The sequence below is a fragment of the Chiloscyllium punctatum genome, chromosome 25 (assembly GCF_047496795.1).
Source record: "Chiloscyllium punctatum isolate Juve2018m chromosome 25, sChiPun1.3, whole genome shotgun sequence".
Classification (NCBI taxonomy): Eukaryota; Metazoa; Chordata; class Chondrichthyes; order Orectolobiformes; family Hemiscylliidae; genus Chiloscyllium; species Chiloscyllium punctatum.
The window spans coordinates 70,347,384-70,372,603 of record NC_092763.1 but is presented as its reverse complement, the minus strand read 5'-3'; the positions used below and the strand labels follow the sequence as shown (position 1 = coordinate 70,372,603).

Below are 25,220 nucleotides of genomic sequence, written 5' to 3'. Positions count from 1 at the left end.
ACAGCTATACCATGGCCCTAATTCATATTGCTGATAAGTCAGCATCAATATAAGTTAAAAAGGGCCACCGTGTCTTGTAAAACTGCTCTGTTTTGTGGTGCACCATATTTGTGAGGTAGTCTTGGGGAAGATGCTGCATCACCAGCCTGCACCATCCCTTAAGACCTGGTGGTTTTTCTGACATCCAATTCACTAGAATGTTCTTCCCTGCACAATGGGTAAGAATATTGCACACAATCTCTTCCCGTGTTCTCCCAGAGAGGGCAACCCCAAAAGAAATACCAGATCCTCATTAATTTCAATCCCCAGGACGATGTTTAGCTCCCTTACTATAGCATTCCAGTATCTTTGGATCTTATAACAGGACCAGTAGCAGTGTGTAAGAGTGCCTATACTAATTTTACATCTGGGACACACTGATGATACTCCTCTCTTGAACGTAGCTAGCCTATTTGCACCATATGAGGCCCGAGTAAGATCTTCAATTGCATGGCCTGCGCTGTTACATACTGAGACTCTCCTTACATTCCCCCAGATGTCTTCTCATACCTCTGATGAAATATCCTCTCCTAACTCTTGATTCCATGGCCTACAGAGTCCTTCCATGACCCCCAGTGCATAACCTTTCTGTAAATGATATAAAATACTGAGTGAAAGAGCACCCATACATTGGAGTATTCTTTTCTCCATGTCTAATTTCTAACATTGATCCAGGAGTGTGGTCTTCCTCTGTATATAGTCCCTTATCTGGAAATATCAGAAAAGGTCCCTATTAGACAATTTATATTTCTGACTTAACTGACTAAATGACATCAGGACCTTCCTCTTGAGTAAGTCTCCCACACAGAAGATTCCCTTATTCTCCTATGCCTTAAAGCCTGAGCCCATTGTCCCAGGTTTAAATCCTTGGGTTCCCACCAATGGGGTAAATGACGAATATTATACAGCTGGTGGAAGAAAAGGGTAACAAAAATTCCCAAACACAAAACAACCTTTTGGTAACCATCTAAACAGGAATTGCATTGCATCCTTCAGATTAAGCACCTCCACTAATCCCCCTACCTGCATGGTTTCCGATTTTGTAAAATTGATTCTGTAACCGAGAAACCACCATATGAATTAATTGTTTGGATCAATCGAGGAACAGACTTCTCTGGATTGGCCAATTATGAAAGGACACCATCAACATATAGGGTAATCTTATGCTCTCCCATTCCCACCTTTATCGCAACTGTTTCAGGATCCCTCCTGATAGCTTTGGCTAACGGTTCAATCGCCAAGGTAAATAACAGCAGTGACAAACGACACCCCTGTCGACTACCTCTTCCAATATTAAAGTTATTTGACTTAATACCATTTGTAATGATTGCCGCCTGAGGATCATTATACAGTACTGCTACCCATCTGGCAAAGGATCCCCCCAATCCAAAATGTTCTAGAACCTCAAATAAATACAGCCATTCTATCCGATCAAACATCTTTTCTGCGTCAAGGGAGACCACCAAACCCAGAATCAATCTTTGCTGTAATACCTGTACTGTGTTCAGTACTCTCCTAATATTGTTGGAGGAGCTACGGCCCTTAACAAAACCTGTCTGGTCTTCTTTTATAATATGGGGCAGGACCTTCTACAACCTCAGAGTCAGCATCTTGGATAAAATTTTAAAATCTACATTCAACAGCGAAATTGGTTTGTATGAAGCATATTCCTCAGGGTCCTTCCTTTTCTTTAAAATGAGGGAGATATTAGCCTCCCTGAGAGAAATCAGCAGACAATCCTGTGTGTAAGAATATTTGTGTATCTCCGGAAGTGGCTCCACTAACATGTTTACGAATTCCTTATAGAATGCAGTTGGGAATCCATCTGGCCCCAGTGCTTTGCCACCCTGGAGATACCTTATTGCTTCCTGTACCGTTAAAGGCGCATTCAAAAAGGAAGCCTGCTCCGTAATTATATTGGGGAGGCCCAGATTTTCAAAAATGGACTGCATTCCCATTATACCGTGTTCGCCCCCCTTCCAACCAATATAGCTCTGCAAAGTATTCCCTAAACCTAACACAGATCATCTTCAATTAGCAGGTAATCATATCTCGCTAACATAATAGATTGGGAAGCTTTTTTCCTCCTAGTTAAACAAGCCAGATATCTACCAGGCTTATCTCCAAATTCAATCAGCCTTTGTTTGGCAAAGGAGACCTTTTTTTAGAAGCCACTTGTGTGTGTGCATTGAGTCGAGAGCAGCCCGGAGAGCTGTGACCCACTGAAGCTTAAACCAATCGCGGCCTATTATAATGTTTTCTCATCCACCTTCAGCTGGGACTCCAGCATCCGTTGCTGCTCCTCCCTCTGCTTCTTTCTAGTCAATCGAATATGAAGTGATCAGATGGATCCCCAACTGCATTCTATAAGGAATTTGTAAACATGTTAGCAGAACCACTTCTGGATATGTACAACTATTCTTACACACAGGATTGTCTGCCAACTTCTCTTAGGGAGGCTAATATCTCCCTCATTTTAATGAAAGGGAAGGACCCTAGGGAACATGCTTCACACAGACCAATTTTGTAAATATGCCATAGTGGCCTCCCAAAGCGTTGCTGGATTACTAGCCATACCTGAACTAGTATCCCAAAAGGCCCTGAACTCTCTTATAACATATTCAACAAATTTGCTATCCCTTAACAAAAATGGATCCATGCACCAGTGATGTACATCCATTCCACTACCCTTGATTTTAACACCTAAATACGCTGGCGCATGATCCGAAACAGCTGTATTCCCAATTTTGCACACCAATGTTCTGTCCAGACCGTCAGCTGGCATAAACGCATGTCAATTTGCATATGGCACTTGTGTGGGTTGGAATAGAACATGAAGTCTCTTCCATTAGGGTGGAGGTACCTACACATATCCACTAATCCCAACTCACCTCACATATCCACCAAATGCTTAGACTGCACGGGCGTATCTGCCAGGCCTTTTGGCACCCTGTCAATCTCTGGATCTATTAGGCCGTTAAAATCCCCTCCTATAATCCTACAGCGAACCCTAAGATTCTTAATTTTCTAATTGATGCAATGGCTGAATTAAGGAGGGTGCGCTGGGGGACAATATACATTCAAAACGCCGTATTCTTCATGTTTTAGGGCTTTAAGAATGTAAACCATCTATGTTCATCCTTAATCTGCTCAGTTACCTGGAAAGGTAAGTTCCTTCTTATCAGTATAGCCACTCCTCTACTCTTAGAACTGAAGGATGAGAAAAATACCCTGTCGTAAGTCCCCTGCTGCAGTTTCAGATGTTCCTTATCAGTTAGATGAGTCTCTTGTAGGAGGGCAATGTCCACCCTTTCTTTCCTGAGGCTTGATAAGACCTTCTTTCTTTTAAATAGGAGAATGGCTCCCTTTTATATCCCAGGTGCACCACCTGAACAAATCACTAGCCATGGTCATCCAGGGCAATCTGTGGTTTCCCAGGAGTAGGGAATTTAGAGGTGATGCCCTCCAACTACCTCAATTTCCCTTCCCACGTGGTTAAAGATGCCCTCCAATGCATCTCGTCTACAACCCACACCTCTGCCCTCAGACCCCGCCCCTCCAACCGTAACAAGGACAGAACGCCCCTGGTGCTCACCTTCCACCCTACCAACCTTCGCATAAACCAAATCATCCACCGACATTTCCGCCACCTCCAAACAGACCCCACTACCAAGGATATATTTCCCTCCCCACCCCTTTCTGCCTTCTGCAAAGACCGTTCCCTCCGCGACTACCTGGTCAGGTCCACGCCCCCAAACAACCCACCCTCCAATCCTGGCACTTTCCCCTGCCACCGCAGGAACTGTAAAATCTGCGCCCACACCTCCTCCCTCACCTCTATCCAAGGCCCTAAAGGAGCCTTCCACATCCAAAGTTTTACTTGCACATCCACTAATATCATTTATTGTATCCGTTGCTCCCGATGCGGTCTCCTCTACATTGGGGAGACTGGGCACCTCCTAGCAGAGCGTTTAGGGAACATCTCCGGGACACCCGCACCAATCAACCACACCGCACCGTGGCCCAACATTTCAACTCCCCCTCCCACTCTGCCGAGGACATGGAGGTCCTGGGCCTCCTTCACCGCCGCTCCCTCACCACCAGACGCCTGGAGGAAGAACGCCTCATCTTCCGCCTCGGAACACTTCAACCCCAGGGCATCAATGTGGACTTCAACAGCTTCCTCATTTCCCCTTCCCCCACCTCACCCTAGTTCTAAACTTCCAGCTCAGTAACTGTCCCCATAACTTGTCCGGACTTGTCCTACCTGCCTATCTCCTTTTCCACCTATCCACTCCACCCTCTCCACCTTCATCCCCTCCCCCACTCACCCATTGTACTCTGTGCTACTATCTCTCCACGCTCCAGGCTCACTGCCTTTATTCCTGATGAAGGGCTTTTGCCCGAAACGTCGATTTCGAAGCTACTTGGATGCTGCCTGAACTGCTGTGCTCTTCCAGCACCACTAATCCAGAACTTAGAGGTGTGACGAGTTACAAAGATATTAACTCGGAGATCTAAAAACTATTCCTATAAAGACTACAACTGAAAAAACCCCACTAAATTTAACTGAAACAGACACCCAAACAACCCCCAATTCGCTAGAGATCTTCCCCCTTGCCCATAGGGGGCACCTCTCCCAATCTTTACTATCATCTTAACTCCCTTTAGCTGACATCGTGCCCACAAACGAGGAAAACCTGTCATTTACGTTCTGAAAGTTAACAATGGATACCCATCCCACACCCCACTCATCTTAGCCACCCCAATACAAATTCAAGAGGACAGCAATATATAAGAAAAAGGACCCTAGATAATACCCAACTGACTGATATATAAAATAATTTTACAACTGTACATACAAAATCAATAACCACAACAAAATGGGATAGGGAAGTAGGAAGGGGGGGGGGGGAGGTGGGGGCGGTATTATAAAGCCCCCCCAAAACCATTGTCCACTATGATAACCCCTCTCCTCCCACCCCGACTCTGGTCCTTCACTTCAAAGACTTCACAGAGTCCCTCGCCTTTTCCGTGGAGTCAAAGTTATAATACAGGAGTTGCACAAGGACCGCACTGGAACATAGGTCCAGTCCGACCTGAGCATTGCAATCCGGTGGACCCGCTCCACGATTACCAGACCCGACTCAGACTCCAATACCAGGAACTTCAGAAGCTACCCCTGCAGAAAGCTTACAAGGTCCTTGCCTTCCTCGTGTTTCGGGAGACCCCCAATCCGTAAGTTTTTCCTTTTTTAAAAATATTTTTCAGGTAGTCGACTTGATCCTGAAGGACCCGAACCTGGTCTTCCAGTGTTTGGATTCTTCCTCCCGAGATCTCCCCTATAGTCTTTGCTGCCGCGGTCCTCTCCTCCACTGCCGCCAGTCTTCATTCCAGCAGTTGGATTTCCTGTTCATGCTTCTTTAGCACGGCAGACAGTAGCTCAACTGCTGCTCGAATCCACTCTCAGAGTTTGGCAAACTCCAGCAGTAAGTGCTGCTGTCCTGCTGGATCCCAAGGGGCCACCCCAGGAGTCTGAACACTGGCTGCAGGCACCCTCGATGCAGTAGGGAAGTGCCCTGTCTGCTGTGCTCCTTTAGGCCCCTTTCCTTTACTGGACTTCATCCTGACCTTAAAGCTGTCCCAGACGATTTCAGCAGCTCCAAATAGCACGTTTAAATTAATACTTTTTTCTCCTGGTGGTGGTTGATAAGGGGGGGTGGGCGGGGGTAAAGGTCCACCTTGCCTAGGGGTACGGCACAGAGCCCAGCACAGCAGACCACTCAGACTACCACCATCTTGGATCTCCCCCAGATTACCTTTTAATAGGTAAACTTGCTTGATTCACAAATATACAGTTGCAGCAGAGATCTTGCACTTACCTTTAGTTTGTCCATGAGAGCAGGAGTTTCTGTGCTTGCAACCAGACTTTGAGTCCAGCAAAGGAGACTCAAACAGAATTTAATGGCATTCTTTACTTGGTGCGATGGTGCCAGCAGGTGGTCCTTTTGTTTATTAAAGAACCAGCTTTCTATGTTCTGCAGTGGTGTGTTATACAAGAAATTGACGTTGCGTTCACTGCCATCAGCTTTGAAAGTCAAACTGCTATCAGGTTCAGTCAGACAAAAAACATCCATTATGGATGGGAACACAATTGGCTTGCAAAGTGTTATACAGAGCAGACAAAGAGAAGTTGTTTCCCCGGCAAAATGATTAGCAACTCGAAGTCATAGATTTAAACATTCTTGTGTGTGTGTGTGTGGGGGGGGGGGGGGGGGGGGAAGAAGAATTAGGAACCCTCCCCCCGCCCCAGAAAGTTAAGATCTGAATTATGGATTTAGATTCCGCAGGAAACTTAAAAAGGAATTGGGCACGTACTTTAACTATTTCTTTATTAGCTTTCATGTACTGATCTTGCACAGGCATAGTAAGCTGAAAGGCATTTTTAATCCTGGAAGCTTCTGATATCTAGAAACACCAATTATTAAAGTATAATGCCAAAAAACTTAAACTTCTGGATAAAACAGAACTGCACACACTTTGCTATTGGTATTTATTGATTGCAAGTATTCAACACTGTTGAAAACATAAACAATGCATGGAAATAAAGCAAAAGCAGAGCTCTGAGGATCAAAGTAGCAAAACTTCCTACTGAAAGAATTGTTTCAACAATTATACAATTGGAATGTACCACTAACTTAGTAATCTTTTTGATGCTGTACAAAAGTAAAGCCAACACTGCTCACTGTTCTTAGTTTAATTTGTTTTTGATTCTTATACGTTCTCCGACCCTGAACGTATGTGCAATGTCCAGATGTTTTTTAAAAAAAGCATAAAATCCAGCAATGTAACAAATCAGGAATCAAGAAACAGGCTTAATATGTGCCTGCTTGTTTTAACCGTGCATGATCCAAAGCTAGTTCACTCTTCACAAGTAAAATCTTCAAAATAAAACTGGCTACTGAACCAATTTCCTTTCTCTCTTTCCCCAAGAAAATCACTGCACCGCAACCCACCCTGCCCTCAAAATTAATTTTCTACTCCAAACTGGACCACAATTTCAGTACCTTTATTTAATAAAAAGTGCACATACCTATCCATCCAAACAGGTTTCCAGAAGGCTAAACTTCAATATTTAAAAACTCCAGGTTTCTGTGTTATCAGCACCCTCTGCTGGATGGCCAGCCAATGACTCTGCCATATTTTCAAAAGGTAATGAATAGTGCCATGAATGAAAGATATGTTGAAAGCAAAATTTTTGATGAAGAATAATTTCCAACTATTTTCCAGTAAGTTCGTGTGTATTTTATAAATAGCTGGATGATCTGATAGGATTTTAAAAAACTAGATTGGCACAAGAAGTGAACAAAGTTAGAATTTTCCAAGCTTTTCCCACAAATATCAGTAACCTAATAACGAAACTTCTAAAGGGTAGAAGAGTGGAACAAAGAAATTACATCACTTCCACACAGCGCTTTCAATACAAACTGCGACTGAAACTTGGACAAGACTAACCGTAAAATGCAGCAAGTATGACAAATGTGAAAACAATGCTACTTTGTCCATTTCCTCCACATTCCCACTAGGTCTTTTCATTCATTCTGCATGTGGAAGAGGTTGATAAGGCCACTAAGAATTTGGTCTCCCATGCTATAATCAGTAAATGGTGCACCAAACATATTTTAAACTTACGACCTAAGTAAGTTACTAGCATTTGCTGGTATAATTCTGCTGTAGCTGACAGAGCATTTCCTTTATTTGCCATCTGCCTACTGAAGCAAATGATGGGGTGTGTCATTAATATCATATCAAAGCTGTTGACGAGTATATTTTCAGAGTGATTTGCACCTGCCTAGCAAGTGCAATGTCTAATTTACATCCCAGTTAACCTTCAATCACAATATTCTTGCACTTTAGTGCCTGGTCACAATCACGATGGCAAAACAAGACCTCCATTCTTAAAATAGGGAAATTACCAGTTTCAAACATTTTATCTGACAAGAAATCCACACCAGCCTCGTTCTCTGAACTCCTCTCCAATAAGCACACTTTTGGACTTCCCCACACTTGGTTAGTGTGCTGCGACTGCTCAACCCTTGAATTAGCAGCAGCCTTTTCATTCTTCACTCTCCTTTTCTGCAATATTCCTGGAAGCCTCAAATTCCTCCTTTTTCTCCTCACTTGCTTCTGGTGGCTTTATGCTGCTGTCATTAGACTTTGTACTGGTCATTAACCGGCTACGACTCCGTGCTCCTGGCTGGTACAGCTGCATTGTTGGTCGGTCCTGTAAACATTAAAAAAAGTTAACTCTCAAACTCAACTACTCAATATCTGATACCTGAAAATACATTTCTGAAAGGTGGATTAGATATTATCACATTTCCATAAGAAAATAATGCATTTTCTTTAAAGACATCAGGGATAATGCAATAAAATATTAAAAGCAAAGCGCACAATTTATGTTTATTTCAGAGTAATGCTGTCAATATGTCAATCTTCAATTGTTGAAAATGGGACAATTACGCTGAATAAATTCAGAGGGAGAATGACATATCTTTGAAGGCATTTCTCATTTTTTGAATAAATAAATAAATGGTACATAGAGAACAACACAAATAAGCAACTAAACAAAAATGTGTGTTAAGATATTATGAAATGGTTTTAATAGGTTGAGCTGCACTACCAAATAAAAACTGGTGGTTGTGTATTTTATTCAGCACGTGCATGTTTTAAAGAACAGTAGAAGGTAGCATTGGCTTCACTAACATTCTCTGTTCGACTGGAAGACTCAATTAAACATCCTTGTACCTTATTTCGAATTCGTTCCTTCTTTGCAGTGCCATCCTCCTTCTTCTCCTCTTTTCCTCTCTCCAACCGGTCATAACTTGATGCAGCTTCTGAGCTTTCCTTCTTCCTGGTCTTCTCATTTGTTTGATCATTTTCCTTCTTAATCTCTTCATCCTTTTTTCTGAAAGATTTGTCTGCCTCACATCGCTCCCTTGGCTTCCATCGTTCTTCCTCCTGCCGTTTCCGACGTTCTTTGTCCTTTAGCCTTCTCTCACGCTCCCTATCCTCTTTATCCCGGTAATCTCTTCCACTGTCATCTTCAACCCTGTCATGCCTAAACAAAAAAAAATGTTTTAAATTACCGGAGTTTAAAAATGATTTGTTTTAATAAAAAGGACGCTGCCATAGATGCACTTAGTGACCACTACCTATTCCTATATGGTGCACCTTAAATCAAGGTTTTAAAAATGACTAGCTTTCTGTAATGCTAGAAGAATCAAAAGTTAAAAAATCACAATACCAGGTTATAGTCCAACAGGTTTAATTGGAAGCACACTAGCTTTTGGAGCGACGCTCCTTCATCAGGTGATTGTCACCTGACGTCACAATCACCTGATGAAGGAGCGACTCTCCGAAAGCTCGTGTGCTTCCAATTAAACCTGTTGGACTATAACCTGGTGTTGTGTGATTTTTAACTTTGTACACCCCAGTCCAACACCGGCATCCCCAATTCATAGAAAAATCAAATAAGTGTTGCTAAAAATAATATATTTTGAAGACTTTCATCTAGTACTCACTCATCAGGTCGTTCACAACAAAATCAAATGTAAAGGGAACATTTTACACCATGAGTGAATAAAAAATACCGCATGTGAAGAGAGAGTGGCTGGCATGGGAAAAAAAAACACTGACAGAAATGTGTCGATTTTCAGCAATAACCAAGTCATGGACTCTTGTCAAACAAGTCCCATGATACAGGAGACCTATACTGGCAGACTAGATCAGTGTATTCTCTATGTGAAAGATATTGGGAAATTAGTTGGATTGTTGTCACAATCTGGCAGACTCCCATTCATTTCTTCCTAATGCCAACTAATAAATTAACAGATTTACTGACTTCAATTTCACAACTTGGTCAGAACATGGAATATCAGAGTTGAGATGTCTTATTGCAGCTGTGCAGGACATTGGTGAGGCTACTTTTAGAATACGGTGTACAATTCTGCTTATCCTTCCATTTGGGCGGCACAGTGGCTCAGTGGTTAGCACTGCTGCCTCACTGCACAAGGGACCAAGGTTCAATTCCAATCTCAGCTGACTGTCTTTGTGGAGTTTACACATTCTCCTAGTGTCTGCATGGTTTTCCTCCAGGTGCTCTGGTTTCCTCCCACAGTCTAAAGATGTGCGGGTCAGGTGAATTGGCCATGCTAAATTGCCCATAGTGTTCAGGGATGTGTAGGTTAGGTGCATTAGTCAGAGGTAAATGTAGAGCAATAGGGTTCCTGAAGAAGGGCTTATGCCCGAAATGTCGATTCTCCTGTTCCTTTTATGCTGCCTGACCTGCTGCGCTTTTCCAGCGACACATTTTTAAGCAATAGGGTAAGGGAATGGGTCTGGGTGGGATACTCTGAGGGTCGGTGTGGACTTGTTGGGCTGAAGGGCCTATTTCCACACTGTAGGGATTTTATGATGTATTCTATTCCATGATCGAGGAAGGACGTTGCTAAACTTCAGAGGGTGCAGAGAAGATTTATAAGGATGTTGCCAGTATTGGAGGTTTTGAGTTATAGGGAGAGGCTGAATAGGCATTTTCCCCCATCAAGCATAGAGGCTGCAAGGTCAATGCTCAGAAATTTATAAAACCACGAGCAGCATGGATAGGGAGAAAAGCCAAGGTTTATTTCCTAGGGTGGGAGAGTCCAAAACTAGAGGGCATAGATTTAAAGTGAGAAGGGAAAGATTTAAAAAAGGGCCAGAGAGGTAATTTTTTTCACACTAAGGGTGGCTTGTGCCAAAACGAAATAAGGGAAGCAGGTACAATTACAACATTTAAAAAGCATCTGGATGGGTATATGAATAGGAAAGGTTGCGAGGGAGTTGAACCAGATGCTGGTAACTAGGCAGATTGGGATGGCTGGTCGGTGTGTACAAATTGGACCGAAGGGTCGGTTTCTGTGTGGTATTACTCTGACCTCATAGGAGAAAGTGAGGACTGCGGATGCTGGAGATCAGAGTCAAAAAGTGTGGTGCTGGAAAAGCACAGCAGGTCAGGATGAAGGGCTTATGCCTGAAACATAGACAACATCCGAGAAACAGGAAAGTCAGACAGCTGTGCTTTTTCAGTGCCATGCTTTTCAACTCTGACTCCATAACTTGCAATGTACTATACTTAGTTTAAATGGTTAAATTAATTTATTAATATTTATTAAAGCAAACAGGTGCAAAAGGCAATATCCGGTATTCTAACAAGCTAGATGAATGTGTACTAAATGTTGCACAGGCTAATTCCCATTTGTTCCTTTTAACATTTGGCAATTTGGATTACTAGTCAACATCCCTCATTTCAAGCAACTTGAAAATGCAATATCATCTTGGAAAAAAAGGGATAACACACGCATCTCCAAATCAAAGGCTGTGGATTAAAGTCCCATTCCAAAAATCAGACTTCAGTACAACACTGAGGGAGAGCTGCACTGTCAAAGCTGCCATCATTCAGACTCAAATTGACACACAATTTGCACTCTTGGATAGATGCAAAAGATCAAGTTTTTGAGAATAAGAGTTGGGGAGTTTGGTCTGGTGTCCTGGCAAATATTTATTCTGGAATCAACAATCGGTGATACAGTTCGCATCAACATTCATTAACAGACTTTCCCGTGTGCCAATTGACTACCTAACTTCTTACATTACAACTTTACCGCCAATCAGGTACTTTTGAGGTTAAGTGCATTGGGATATTCTGAAGTCCAATAAGTTGCATCCCATATACTTGCTCATTTATTCACAGTTCAAAATCTAGTTGAAAATCATACCCTGTTGATCTAGATAAAGGCAATAGTAATAAAACATCTGCTCTTTTCTCAATTATCACCATAGACTGTTCCTTGAACCATCGTTTAAAGTTTCACACACCACTCTGAAATGCAGTATAACAGCCAGGCAGAGTGGCAAGATAGAAATCTGTTTCTATAAGTTCTAGCAGTCAAATACTGTTTACGCACAAAAAGAGGAGGAATAAAATACGTACAGACCTGCTACTCACACCAATCCCAAACAAACAGTTCACAAATGCATGTACTGGGGCATTTCCCACTGCCACCTTTCCAGGAATTGATGCTGGACTCAAATGGGTTTATCTAAGCTAATACTTGGGAGATGGCTTAGAAAAAGAACTTCATCAGAAGATCATCTAGCAAATGACTCAAGGTCTACTCAAAGAAAAATATCAAGAGATGCTTAGCCAGGATTGACAAGACACCAACTTATAGGAAGAAACCAGTTCAAATGCTAGGCTCATGACAGTAAGCATTCACACTTCCTCAGAATTTGCACCACTGTCAAGTTCCTCCTCAATTGAAGGGTGGATGCAAACCACAACACCAACTTAGTATCAAAGTCCAAGAGAATGGCTCAATACATGCATCAAACACATAAGACCAAAGGATATATGTGGTTTAAATTTAATCTCACTCACTTCTTTCCTTTATCTTCTTTGATGGTGCTCTCCAGGCGTTTACCCTGTCCAGTGAATGGTCTATCCTCTTTAGCTCTCTCTCTCTCCAGTTTCTTCACTTTCTCCCTTGGCTTTTCTACACTGGAGGAGTCATCCCCTTTATCAGCCTTCTTCAGAAGCTACAAATACAGAATGATGTTTGCTGTCAAGCATATAATAATTTAAATTGAAATAGTTTGCTAGAATATTTAACATTATGTCGAGTACTTTTATCTTTGGCTCATCCTTCAATCTGTCCTTGTCTTTTTCAAATCCTTTTTCTAACATCTTCTTTTGCTTCTCTGCTTCTCTCCTTTTCCGTCTTTCGTCCTCTCTCCACTTTCTCTTTTCTTCTTCACGGAGTCGCCTCTTTTCCAACTCTCTTCGTCTCCTCTCTTCTCTTTTCTCCTCTCTTATTCTCTGTTGTAGAAGAAAAATAATTTAAAGTAGTGCAGACAATGAATAACCGTTTGAATAAACAAAATTGCCTCCCTGTATATTAGCTTTGTAAAATAAAAAGACAAAAACAAAAAAAAATTACCTGTTTATTTTTCACGTAGTCCAAAAGGGGTGTGGTTTTCTTAGCTGGTAATGAAAAAAAAACCCATTTCATCAATTTGCACGTACGCAAAAAGTTTTGATTTCGAGTCTCTACAAACTGATAATGTAACACTGGGAAAACAAGTAGATAAAACAAATGCAATGCAGAATTTAGAAGAAACCCCTTTTCCAAGGGACGGTATCAATGTGTAACAGGGACAGACATAAAAGGGGAAGCATGTAAGCTAAATGACAGAAGGGAATGAAGGGTTAAGCTGATAAAGTGAAATAAGAAAGGATGGAAGCTGTGAGTACTGTGTAGTGGCAACAACTGGTTGGACCACATGGCTTTTTTCTGTGCGGTACGTACGTTATAATGATGCAGCACTGGGGACAAATGAATCATACATTGCAAGTATTAGAGCAAAAATGGGCTAATGTAAAGAACGTAGGTAAAAACAATGACTGCAGATGCTGGAAATCAGATTCTGGATTAGAGGTGCTGGAAGAACACAGCAGTTCAGGCAGCATCCGAGGAGCAGTAAAATCGACGTTTCGGGCAAAAGCCCTTCATCAGTATTCCTGATGAAGGGCTTTTGCCCGAAACGTCGATTTTACTGCTCCTCGGATGCTGCCTGAACTGCTGTGTTCTTCCAGCACCACTAATCCAGAATAATGTAAAGAATGTGGCAAGGCCACAGAAAGGGCTGCAGTGAACTCCAATGTCCAGAGAGCTCAGTTGCACCGATGGTCAAGTTCTAAAGGACAGAGCTGAGTCTGCATACAGCGCATAGTGAGGGAACCAACTAAAAAAGCAAAAACCTACCGGACCTCATCAATATGCCTGTGGCACACTTATATGTCCATGATAGCAGCAGGAGTAAAACTGCACACACTTTGTGGAGACAAAGTTGTCTTCACATTCAGGCTATCTTGCATCATTCTGAACGTGATAAGATTTTGAACAGATCAAAACTGGGCAATGGGTCAGTATGAGCCATCAGCATCAGAATTGTATTCCACCATAACATACAACCTCATTACTGGCATATTGTGCCTGGTTTACCATAAAACCAGGAGATCAAACTTGATTAAATGAAAAGTTCAGGAGGACATACCAGATGCAGTACAAGGCACATCTAAAACATCAGTTACATGGTGAAGCTACATAGGATTACTCATGTGCCAAATAGCAGCAGCAACATGCATTAGATAGGGTAAGGTATTCCTACAACCAACAGATCAGACCCAAGCTCTGTTGCATTGCCACATCCAGTCATGAATGACAATGGATAATTAAACAACAATAGGAGGAGGCTGCATCTTCTATGATGGTGGGGGGGGGAGCTCAGCACACCAGTGCCTAAGATAAGACTGACAAATGTACAACTATCTTCTAAAGTGCAGAGTGGTAGATCCATTTTAGCCTCATCCCAAGGCTCCCAGGATCATATATATTCGTCTTCAGTCAGTTTGATTTATTGCTTGACAATGTGGGAAAAAAAATGCCTAGATGTGTCTTGCCAACAAAAAGTACTACAAATCTAACTTGGCCAATTATCACTACTCTAGATTGTCAAAGTTATGAAAGGGATTATAACAACACCAGTACGTGATATTTGATTAGCAATAACCTAATCAGTTTGAGTTTTTCTAGGGCCACAACTTCTAACCTCATTACATCTATTCCAAGCACGGACTAAAGCTGACCTCCAGAGGCAGCAGGCAAGAATCAAAGTAGCGAGGAACCTTAACAAAACAGTGATCTGTGCTTGTGCGTGTTGGATTCTCCACTGGCTGGTTTTATACTTGGCATAAAAGGAGGAAGTCAATCATTTCATCTCCAGGACATCTCTGTAGGTCTCCCTCAGGGTATCATCCTAAGCCCTATCAAATTCAGCTGGTTCAATGACTTTCCCTCCGTCAGAAGGTCAGAATTGGGGAAGTTCACCAATGATTGCATAATTTGTAACTCCTCAGATACTGAGGCATGCCGATATCCAAATGCAACAAGACCTGGGTAACATTCAGGCATGAGATGTCAAGGCGCAAGTAACATTTACATTTCAAAGTGTCAGGTAATAACCACCTCAACAAAACATTGGGCTAGGCCACAGATGGAATACTGCGTGCAGTCCTGGTCCCACACTGTAGGAAAGAGGTGACTGCACTAGAGAGTGTGGGCAGAAGATTAATCACGATGTTGCCTGGGGTCAAAAGTCTCAAAGTTATCAGGACAGACTGGATAGATTGCAATGTTTTCCTTGGAGCTGAGAAGGCCAATGGAGTACCTGATCGAGATATACAGAATTATGAGAGGTAGAGAGTAGATCATGAGTATCCCTTGCCTACGACAGCTGTGTCTAAGAACAGAGGGCATACATTTAAAGGGAGTAGCAAGTGGTTTAAGAAAGATAGGAGAAATAGTTATTTTTTCAACCTAGAGTGTGGCAGGTATATACCAGAGAGGACAACTTTCAAAAAGCACCTGAATTAGTACTTAAAATGCCAAGGTGTAATAGGCTGTGGACCAAGTCCAGATAAATGGAATTAGTGTAGTTTGATGTCTATGCTGACCAGCAAACATGGTGTGTTTCCATGCAGTATGTCTAGGAGAGACTTGGATTAGATTAGATTACGTACAGTGTAGAAACAGGCCCTTCGGCCAAACAAGTCCACACCGACCCGCCGAAGCGCACCCACCCAGACCCATTCCCCTACATTTACCCCTGCACCTAACATTACGGGCAATTTAGCATGGCCAATTCATCTAACCTGCACATTTTTGGACTGTGGGAGGAAACCCACGCAGACACGGGGAGAATGTGCAAACTCCACACAGTCAGTCGCCTGAGGCGGGAATTGAACCCGGGTCTCTGGCGCTGTGAGGCAGCAGTGCTAAGCACTGTGCCGCCCATGACCATCTCCCCTTGACATTCAATAATGTAAGGGAGTTAGCACTGACAAGAAACGGAACGGGAAAGCCACAACAGTTTTATGGACACGATAGAAACCCTGCTGTGAACAATTCACCTCTCATTTCCTTAAAGCCTGATGGCCATCTACAAGGCACAAATTAAGAACAGGATATCCAGGCAAATGGGGAGCAGTCAAATGAGCTTCAACAATACTTAAGATGTTTGATACCATCCAATACAATGCATCTACGAGTTTCGACATTTGCACCCTCCACTACCACTAGACATTGGCAAGACCTTTACAAATCTACAAAATGCAATACTATAAACAATTCACAGGCTCCTTTGACAGCACTTTCCAAAACAGTGACCTCTAGCACCTAGAAAAACCAAGAAAACAAGACACATGGAAACACCACCACTCTGCTGATGCCCCTGGAAGTCACACCATTGTGACTTGGAAGCCTATATGTACAAGATATGATCAGTCTATTGGTGTGCTTAATTTCTTAGGGGTAATGCATTTGTTATCCAATCAAAGTTGCCTTTAGTGATTTAGGATGTTTCAGTGGGTATTAAGAATCAACTATTTAATATGGACTAATTTAAGATTGGGTGGATGTAAACAACTTCCTTCACTGAAGGGTATTGATGATCCAGTTGTGTTGAACAACTAGCTATTTTAACATAATCTTTTCAGTTGTCAATTAAACCCAAAAATGCATGGAATTCAATTCATATGAAGATTTGAATTTATAACCAGGCAAATACTTGTCTCATACCATGTGTGCCATATAATTCTTGATCCGATTTAGAATTTTATTAGTGCCATGAACATGTGCGGTGATAAAGGAATAGGGCACAAGAAAGGAAAAACAAATACAAGCAAAGAAAAAATGGAAAATGCATCATAAAAAGGGCTTACATGCAAATAATCCAAGGTAAAGGTCTGATTATGCATGTGGTGATAACGACAAATGCATTTCTGTCTCTTACCTCACTCTTATAAAGTAAGTTAGAATGATGTGACCAATGTAAGGACACATCACCAACCACAAGTCAACAAGTAAAGAAATAACCCATTGATCATGATAGGGACGATCGTGTTTAGTACAAAAAGGTTAGCTAGTTATGGTAAGAGGTTGCTACATTAAGATTAAAGAGCATACAATCAGAAAGTGAACTCAATTTTCTGGATCAAATTCTGACAGTGTCATTTTTGCCTAACAGATGTTACCTTGGAAAGCAATTTGACTTATTAAAACAGATCAACTTACCTGCTAACTCTTTAGTTTTAGCCTCAATTTCCTCCAAAAGTGTTTCAGGATTGTTTGAATTTCTCTCATCATCTGCATTATTATAACTCTCCAAGAACTTTTTATATTCAGGATCTGATAAAGAACATATAAACAGCTAAATAAAACTCAACCAATTCCAAAACAAACATAAACAAGACTCAGAAAGAAAACACAAGGCAAGGTGTTTGCATTCAATTACTCTGCTACATTCCTGGCACTAAGGAAATAAACATAAACCTGCCATTTTCTTTTCCAGAAACTTGTGGCATAAACTTCTATTGTTCTGATGATTGAACTCTAGTATGGTTCAGAAACTCCATTCCAGTTTCATATTTCCATGGAATAGCAACTCAGGCCTTTCTACACCCACCCAAAGCAGTAAGATAATAACAATGATTGAACTTGCACCTCAAGAATCTGCACCATTCAACCTCAACAACAGTTTAGTTGTCATTTTAAAACACTAAAACAATCCAAAATAACATTCTGAAAAGAAATGGAGAATTTTAATAAAACCATATTCAAATATTTCAGATTTACTTTATTCAGAATTGTGCAGCAATCTCTGGTTCATTGGATTTAGTTGATCTCAGTCTGGCCCAATAGTTAGAGCACAAATAATTGGCCTTCATCTCTGGATTATCAATGCTTTGGTGTTCAAAACTACTAGACGCACGCCACCCCTGCCAATCCTTCATCTGAGGCATGGTGATCCTGAGCTCAAATCACCATCAGTCATTTTTCTATAACGAGAGAGCAGCTGTATGGTGTGGTACAACTATGGCAACTTTTCCTTCCACCTGGAAACAGGATAAGTTTGCTGCAATTTCTAACATCTCCCCAACGCAGGTGATTAGGTTTGTAATTCTCACTATAAGCTCATGCCTTTCAGAAGAGAAGGCACTGTCACTGAGCCACAGTATATTGAAAGAAAATGTTGATCATTGAGAACATGTCATTTGTCCCCTAAGCAGTAACTGGTACAACTGTCGTAACCAATAATAAACTTTAACAACTTTCAGTACAGTTACTTTAAAGGCTCAGTGCAATAATGATAGAGACCAGAATTCCAACAGCTGGCAATTAGCTTCTCTGTGATAATTAGAACAGCTTGCATCCTTCCCATCTAGATGAACATGAAAGCAGAAACAAATGGAATAGAACAAAACACAGTGTACAAAATGTTTACGCTGTTTAAAAATAAAGTATTCCATACCATCACTAAAATGTATAGGATCCATACCATCTTCAACAGTTCCCACTTTTGCATCTTTTTTCTTGCTCTTCTTTTTTGGAATTTTCTGAAAGGGTGCAAATTCTACAATCGCAGGGTACTCCTGCCCTATTGAGTGCAAGGATGGGAAGCATAGCAGACACAAAGAAAGGGGTTTTTAAAATGATTAAGTATGAATTAAAGACACATTTTGCTGAAGACACATCTACTGTTGTCATAAGTTATTCAACAAACAGCTAAAAACGTTAGATTTTCATTTAGATCCGTTAAACAGGCCAATGTTCAAAATACACAGGAGGTGCTGCCGAAAATCCACTTTCATAAGCCCAGAAATGACTCAGGAAAATTCAAATCAGAAAGTAGTCATCCCTACACGTAGGATGGTCAGAATCTGCAAGATGTTGCTTCCCAAGCAGACAGTGATTGTCTCCTGAGCTGCTAGACTCACTATTCAGTGAAGTGGTGGTAAGCAAAGCCGCCAAGTCCAAAGCAAACTACGTGATTGCGACATCTCAAAGGAACTAGTGAGGATGAAGAAATAGCCCAGAAAATCAATGAGTAAAAATAAATACTTCAATCCCTGCGAGCAGTGCAGCCATTTTAACTGATAAACAGATGAAAATGGAAAAACTGGTGTACCTGCTTGGTACTATTTTTACAGAATTAAATAGTACTCACTAATATTTGTACCACAGGCACCAAATTCCTTTCAAATATGCTATATGTGTACTTAAGGACTGCAAACAGAAAAATATCCTTTGGAGTATTAAGAATCACTCCTTCTAAAAGTTAATTCAACTTGGAGTCTGTCAGGATTGGTGTTTATTTAGTTGTAATTCCATTCTCTGCATTTTACATCTACTAACAAAAGTAAAAACTTTTAAAGTTGGGCTGATCAGCATACATAATGAAAAAATGAATCATAATTGAAATATTTTTTAAAAAAATAAAAGGCAAAATGATTCTCTAAAACAGCGGAGGTTTCTTTTTTTGCAACAGTTTGCTTTCAAAGCACATTAAATCTAATCACAGCAGTACTTTTTAGTAGATCATACAAAAAGGGAAAATCTCAAATACTCCTTTCAGCAAGTATTAAAAAGGTAAATCAATCATTACTGTTTCTGCTCTGTCTATTTTATTTGATTTAAATAAGACAAGTTTGTTTATCAAATGATGCTTCTGGGCTGAACGTGAAGTTTCTGTGAACAATTTTAATTTAGATTCTTTCCACATTTCCAGTACACTAGTATATATCAGATAGACAAATACACATGATTCCTTACAATGCATTTTTGAAATGCATGTTTGAAGGCAAGGGACTTAACAGATATTAAACGTGGAAATCAAACAAGACAGTGTCAGTACATTCACCTATGTGCAGAGTTAAAACTACCATACCTTTGCTATCAATGAAAACATAGCCATCGAATTGATCCCTGAAGAGGACAATGTCATCCTGATTTTTAAAGTTGATGTATGCTCTCGAAAAGACATGAGGAAACAAACTGTGGAAACAGGAGAGGTTTTAGGCTAGAATTAAATTGAAAAAGGCTATATAGTGGCAGCAACATATATAAACAGAAAATTTCGATCATTAGGTCCTGATCATATTTTACGCAAAGCGTACCCTGTTGTGCCTCCTCCACCATTCAGTAGAATTACAACTGATCTTTGCCTTCAACTTCACATCCTTGGCCATTTCCCTAAATTCACTGAAAGACCATAAAAATCAGTCCATCTAAGCCTTAAATATTAGTCAACGAAGGAAAACCCCCAATTCTCTGGAATGAAGACTTCAAAAAAAGATTCACAATCTTTTAGGTGAAGTTATTTCTCCTCATCTGAATCATATGTGATTAACTCCTTATTGCAAACTATGTTCCTTATTTTGGTTCCCTGATCAACAGAAACAATTTTAATGTCCACCTTGTCTAGCTCCCTCAGAATCTATGTTGCAATGTGATAACGTCTCAATCTCCTAAACCTCAGAAACTATAGGCCTATTTACTCAGTTTATCATAATTCAACCCTCTCATCCCACGGACTAATTCAACAAACCTTCACTGTGCTCTCTCCAATGCAAACATATCTTCCTTCAAAAAAAAAGAAACCAAAACTACTTATCTATTTTACAAGATACACCCCACAGAAAACTTTAATAAAATTTATCAAATACAACTTCCTATTTGTAAGGCCGTGTTGACTTTGATCATACTATGATTTTTGAAGTGCATTGTTAAAACTTTGTTACTCATAGTATCCAGCAATATCCTGCTAATGATATTAGGCTAATTGCCCTGTAATTGCATGCTTCCTCTCCTGAATAGCAGTGTCACATTTGCTAATTTCGAATTTTCTGAGGCAGTTCCAGAAGTTTTGTAAAATTTTGGCCATTGCATCTACCATCTCTGTAGCTCTCTCATTGACATGATGAGATAGGTCATCATTGATCTTGGGGATTTCAGATTTTAATCCCTCACTCATAACAGTACTTGTACCCTCTATTTTCATAGATCTTGTGAAAATATACAAAAGTATCTGTTCAATGTTTCTGCCATTTCCTCACTCTCCATAATAAATTGCTTACATCTCTACCTCTAAGGAACCAATGTCTACTTTGGTTACTCTTTTTTAAAAAATATACATGTGAAAATTTTTACTCAGTTTTATATCCCTGGCTAATTAGCTCTCATTTCATCTTCTTCCCTGTTAGATCAACATTTTGTTGGTATGGTTTTCAACATAGGCCTTTGCTGGTTTAATCTCCTGCTACTTTTAGCAGCTTCATAAACATATTTTCTAAAAATAAAATTTAATACTATCCTTAACTTCCTCAATAATTTGGATCATTTTATTGGTGTCTGCTTTTCAATTGAATGCATTTTTGTTTAATATTTTTGAATTTTCTTTAAATGTTGCCCACACTTATCCATCACTACATCTTATTGTCTACGGACCCAGTCAATCTTACCCAGCTTTCTCTCCTCAAATCCAGGGAAATGGCCTTGTTTAAGATTAAGATTCTTGTTTGTGACTGAGTATGTAATTTCAATTTTAACATGGAATTCAACTATATTATGATAATTAATTCCTAAGAGATCCTTTCTTGTGTGATCACTCATTAACCTTGCCTCAATATACAATACTAGATCTAAAATAATTATCTCTAGCTGTTTCCACAATGTATTGTTTCAGGAAACTGTCACATAAACAATATTCTACAAATGCATTTTCTAGACCAGCCTGACAATTTGATTTAGGAGAAAGTGAGGACTGCAGATGCTGGAGATCAGAGCTGAAAATGTGTTGCTGGAAAAGCGCAGCAGGTCAGGCAGCATCCAAGGAACAGGAGAATCGACGTTTCGAGCATAAGCCCTTCTTCAGTTTGATTTAGTCTAGCAATGATTAAAGCACTCCACAATTATTCCACTGTCTTTGCTACATACTCCAATCAATTCTTGTTTAATGCCCAATCTAACAATTTACTACAGTTAGGTGGCCTTAAAACAATATATTTTTTTAATCTTGCACTTCCAAATCTCCATGCACTCTGTTCTACTTCACGATTATTTCTCCTCAATATCCTTATGCCATTGTTTACTATCTGGGCAACACTTCTACTTTGCCATTATGTTAGCCTTTAAAATACTGTATACACTGGAATATGTTTTTCCCCAAACTTTGTCACCACATGGTCGAGTTCCTGTAATGTTGGTGGATCCAATCTTTTTATCTTTATTTGTACCCATTAGATCATCTAGCTTATTGCATTAGATTCTCTACAGTATGGAAACAGGCCTTTTGGTCCAACAAGTCCACACCGACAGATGGGTTTCGAGATAAGGAGGCTTCATTTTCATTTTTCTACTACTTTCCTTGCATGGAACTTACTTGTTAATGTACAATTACTGTTGTAAACTCTTTGCTTCTTCTGATCTAATTTTACTTGTCCATATCCACATTGCTAGAATGCTCTGTTGCCTCCAATTTTGTCCTTTGAATTTCTACATCTCTTCGCCTTGGCTCTACCCGGTCTACCCCCTTCTATTAGATACACATTCAATTTCTGAACAAAAATCAACCAGTCCCCTCATAACAGGCAAAAGTTGAAAAATAATTTTAGGTTTAAAGTCATATTGGAATTGCTGATGCAGTCGTTTACAAACAAAAAAAAACTACTACAGATGGAATTTCCCCAAAAGATCAGCAAAAATGACTCAAGAAACATTTACAAAAAAATCCACTGGAGTCCATTCTCTCATTTAATAAACATTATATCCTCTGAAATAGTTACCCAAAAATCAAGCTGTTTGTGGTCGAGGTTTTGCAGTTAATTTCAGAGCACTAGCACTGCCCACTGCAAGAGTTAAACAATGTCACTCCCAGTTTGAAACAGGTTCAATATCTGGTTTGAGACATTAATTTAATCTTAGCATTGTGTTACACCTGTCTTTAGGCAAAGTTGTACTCTGAAAATAAATCAATTTAATCAGATTGCGTGTGTATTTTTGGTTATTTACAACAGCTCTGACATTGTTATATGAAAGTTAGACCAGTAGCAGTAGAGGGAAGTGCACACAAAAGCACCAATATGGAAATAAAAATGGGAAATGCAGAATATACTGCAGCATCTGCAAGCAGAGAAATTTCAGTTCTGAAGAAAATTCCTCGACCTGATATGTTAACTTAGCAAGACAGAGAGAAACTATATCTTAGTATTTTCAGCAATTTCTGCTTTAGTTTCAAAAATTGCTCGCAACCACAATAGTTTGCTTCTATTTTATTGCCCAAGTGCAGCTGGTGTGCAAACCGTACAGAGTCTGCCAGGAGAGAATCATGCCTATGCTCAGCCATGTCCCTCAGGACCATATTTAAACGTTAATGTTATGAGACAACACTTTATCACATGACCCTAATATCGTGCACTGCAAAGCCCAACTGACTACATACACAGTGCCAAGTACAGGTTCTAGATGACAGCACCCGAAGGCTTTGCATATGTCGCAGACAACCGGAATCTGACTGGAGTTCCGTTGACAGCTTTATTGATCACATGTCTAAAATGATTCCATGGTCTGGCAGACTTACAATCTAAGTGACTGTAAAATCTTTTTAGTACACATGTGCAAATTAAACTTGCGTTTTTCAGTTCTAAGATTTCATTAACTAACAACACCATTAATATAGTACCACAACATTAATATTAGAAGTGGTCTAGACTCTCATCACAAATAAGAATTAAATAGAAAATAAACAGCAGCCTCTGACTTTTAAAACAATTTGATAATGTAGCCCTTATGATTTAAAAGAATTTTGATAAAATTTTATCACAGTAACTACTTACCTTGAATTAGTAGAGAAAAATTCAAAGTAATCATGTTCAGGCAAAGGGGCAAGTTGCTCTTCTAACTGCTCTTTTGTCAGAGTTGGAGGCAAACGACGGATCACCACCTATTGGATAAAGGTAATTTAATACATATCAGCTACCTCTTCAAAAAATATACAATGTTAATCTCAGAGTATTGTTAAATTTCAAAACAGATCACTCAGATTAGGTATACTGTGAGCTACTTAATCTATTAACATTCAAATTACAAAAACAAGAGCAAACTGCAATTACTGCAGTTTTACAACAAACGTGACAACCCTGTTGTAGTGAAAATACAAGCCATAAAGTATTATTGAAGAAACATCTAATGACAAAATGTTCATGAATAAAGAGGCTACCTTAGGATCAGGATCATTTAAATATTACAAACATTTCTTTATTTTTTTTAAAAAAGAACTCAGTTTAAGCAGCAAATACAATTAGTAAAACTGAGGAGGACATATCTGATAGAAAATCAACACAGAAAGCATTGTGTTGTCATTGACCTAAAACATTAAATCTGTTTTTCTCCATAGATGCAGCTTAACTTCCAGAGTACTCACAGCATTTTCTGTTTAAAGACAAATCTGAAGCAGTTGGAGAGCTGACCAGTAATTGAGAGAACACACAAGATCCAGGATGACTCAGCCACAAATTCAAATCCACACAACATTCGATTCTCTCCAATTGTCATAATACTGGTTGTCACAAGTAAGTGTGCTCCTCACAGGAAACAGTGGAATAAACATCATTAACAATATGTACACAGGAAAACAGATAGTGAGAAACCAAAAAATAGCCTAACTGCCTTGGAGCTTTGCAATCACACTGATAGCTTCAATTTTAATTTATGTTGAACATGGATTTTGAAGGAAGGCATTTATGTGGAGACAAAACCAGAAATTTCTGGAGAAACCCAGCAGGTCTGGCAGCATCTGTGGAGAAAGAAACAGTTAATCTTTGGAGTCCAGTGATCCTTCTTCAGATGAGGACTGCAGTTCTTTGTTTTACCCAGTGGAGACATTGCCTCCTGAACTGGATCCTGGGCTGAGGCCTGTTGCTTCACAAACCTTGGTCAAGACCTCCTTCTTCTCCTTCTTTTCGGGTTTCTCTGCCCTTTCCTCATATTTGACCTCCACCTTCTTCTCCTTGGGTTTGGTATTCTCCTTATCTTCCTTCATGTCTTAAGAAAACGGACTTCAGCTTCGCAGATAAACAGGCCTCCAGCACCCAACAGGCCCTCCCCAGCTGAGCCCGCTGGCCTTTTGCTCCCTGTCACGTCACTCAAGCTCCCATCTCTCTTCTGATTGGTTGGCGCGGGAGA

General features: G+C 40.2%; 2 protein-coding genes across 2 annotated transcripts in view; one reads left to right on the top strand and one right to left on the bottom strand.

Annotated features, from left to right (window-relative positions):
* sowahd (sosondowah ankyrin repeat domain family d) overlaps nucleotides 1-24,782 on the top strand; it is a 47,245-nt gene extending 22,463 nt beyond the window's left edge. Inside the window, exon 2 of the mRNA XM_072595510.1 lies at nucleotides 24,433-24,782. Within this exon, the coding sequence (XP_072451611.1) occupies nucleotides 24,433-24,475 (43 nt within the window). The 3' untranslated portion in view covers nucleotides 24,476-24,782. The remainder of the gene's footprint in view (nucleotides 1-24,432) is intronic.
* On the bottom strand, nucleotides 6,578-25,172 carry upf3b (UPF3B regulator of nonsense mediated mRNA decay). Its single transcript, XM_072595509.1, has 10 exons — nucleotides 24,967-25,172; nucleotides 23,873-23,979; nucleotides 19,927-20,033; nucleotides 18,511-18,636; nucleotides 17,274-17,387; nucleotides 13,080-13,123; nucleotides 12,767-12,958; nucleotides 12,521-12,678; nucleotides 8,848-9,160; nucleotides 6,578-8,323 (listed from the first exon to the last, which is right to left on the bottom strand). The coding sequence occupies exons 1-10, from the start codon at nucleotides 25,075-25,077 to the stop codon at nucleotides 8,156-8,158; spliced, it is 1,440 nt and encodes a 479-aa protein (XP_072451610.1). The 5' UTR covers nucleotides 25,078-25,172; the 3' UTR covers nucleotides 6,578-8,155.
* Nucleotides 25,173-25,220: the final 48 nt, after the last annotated feature.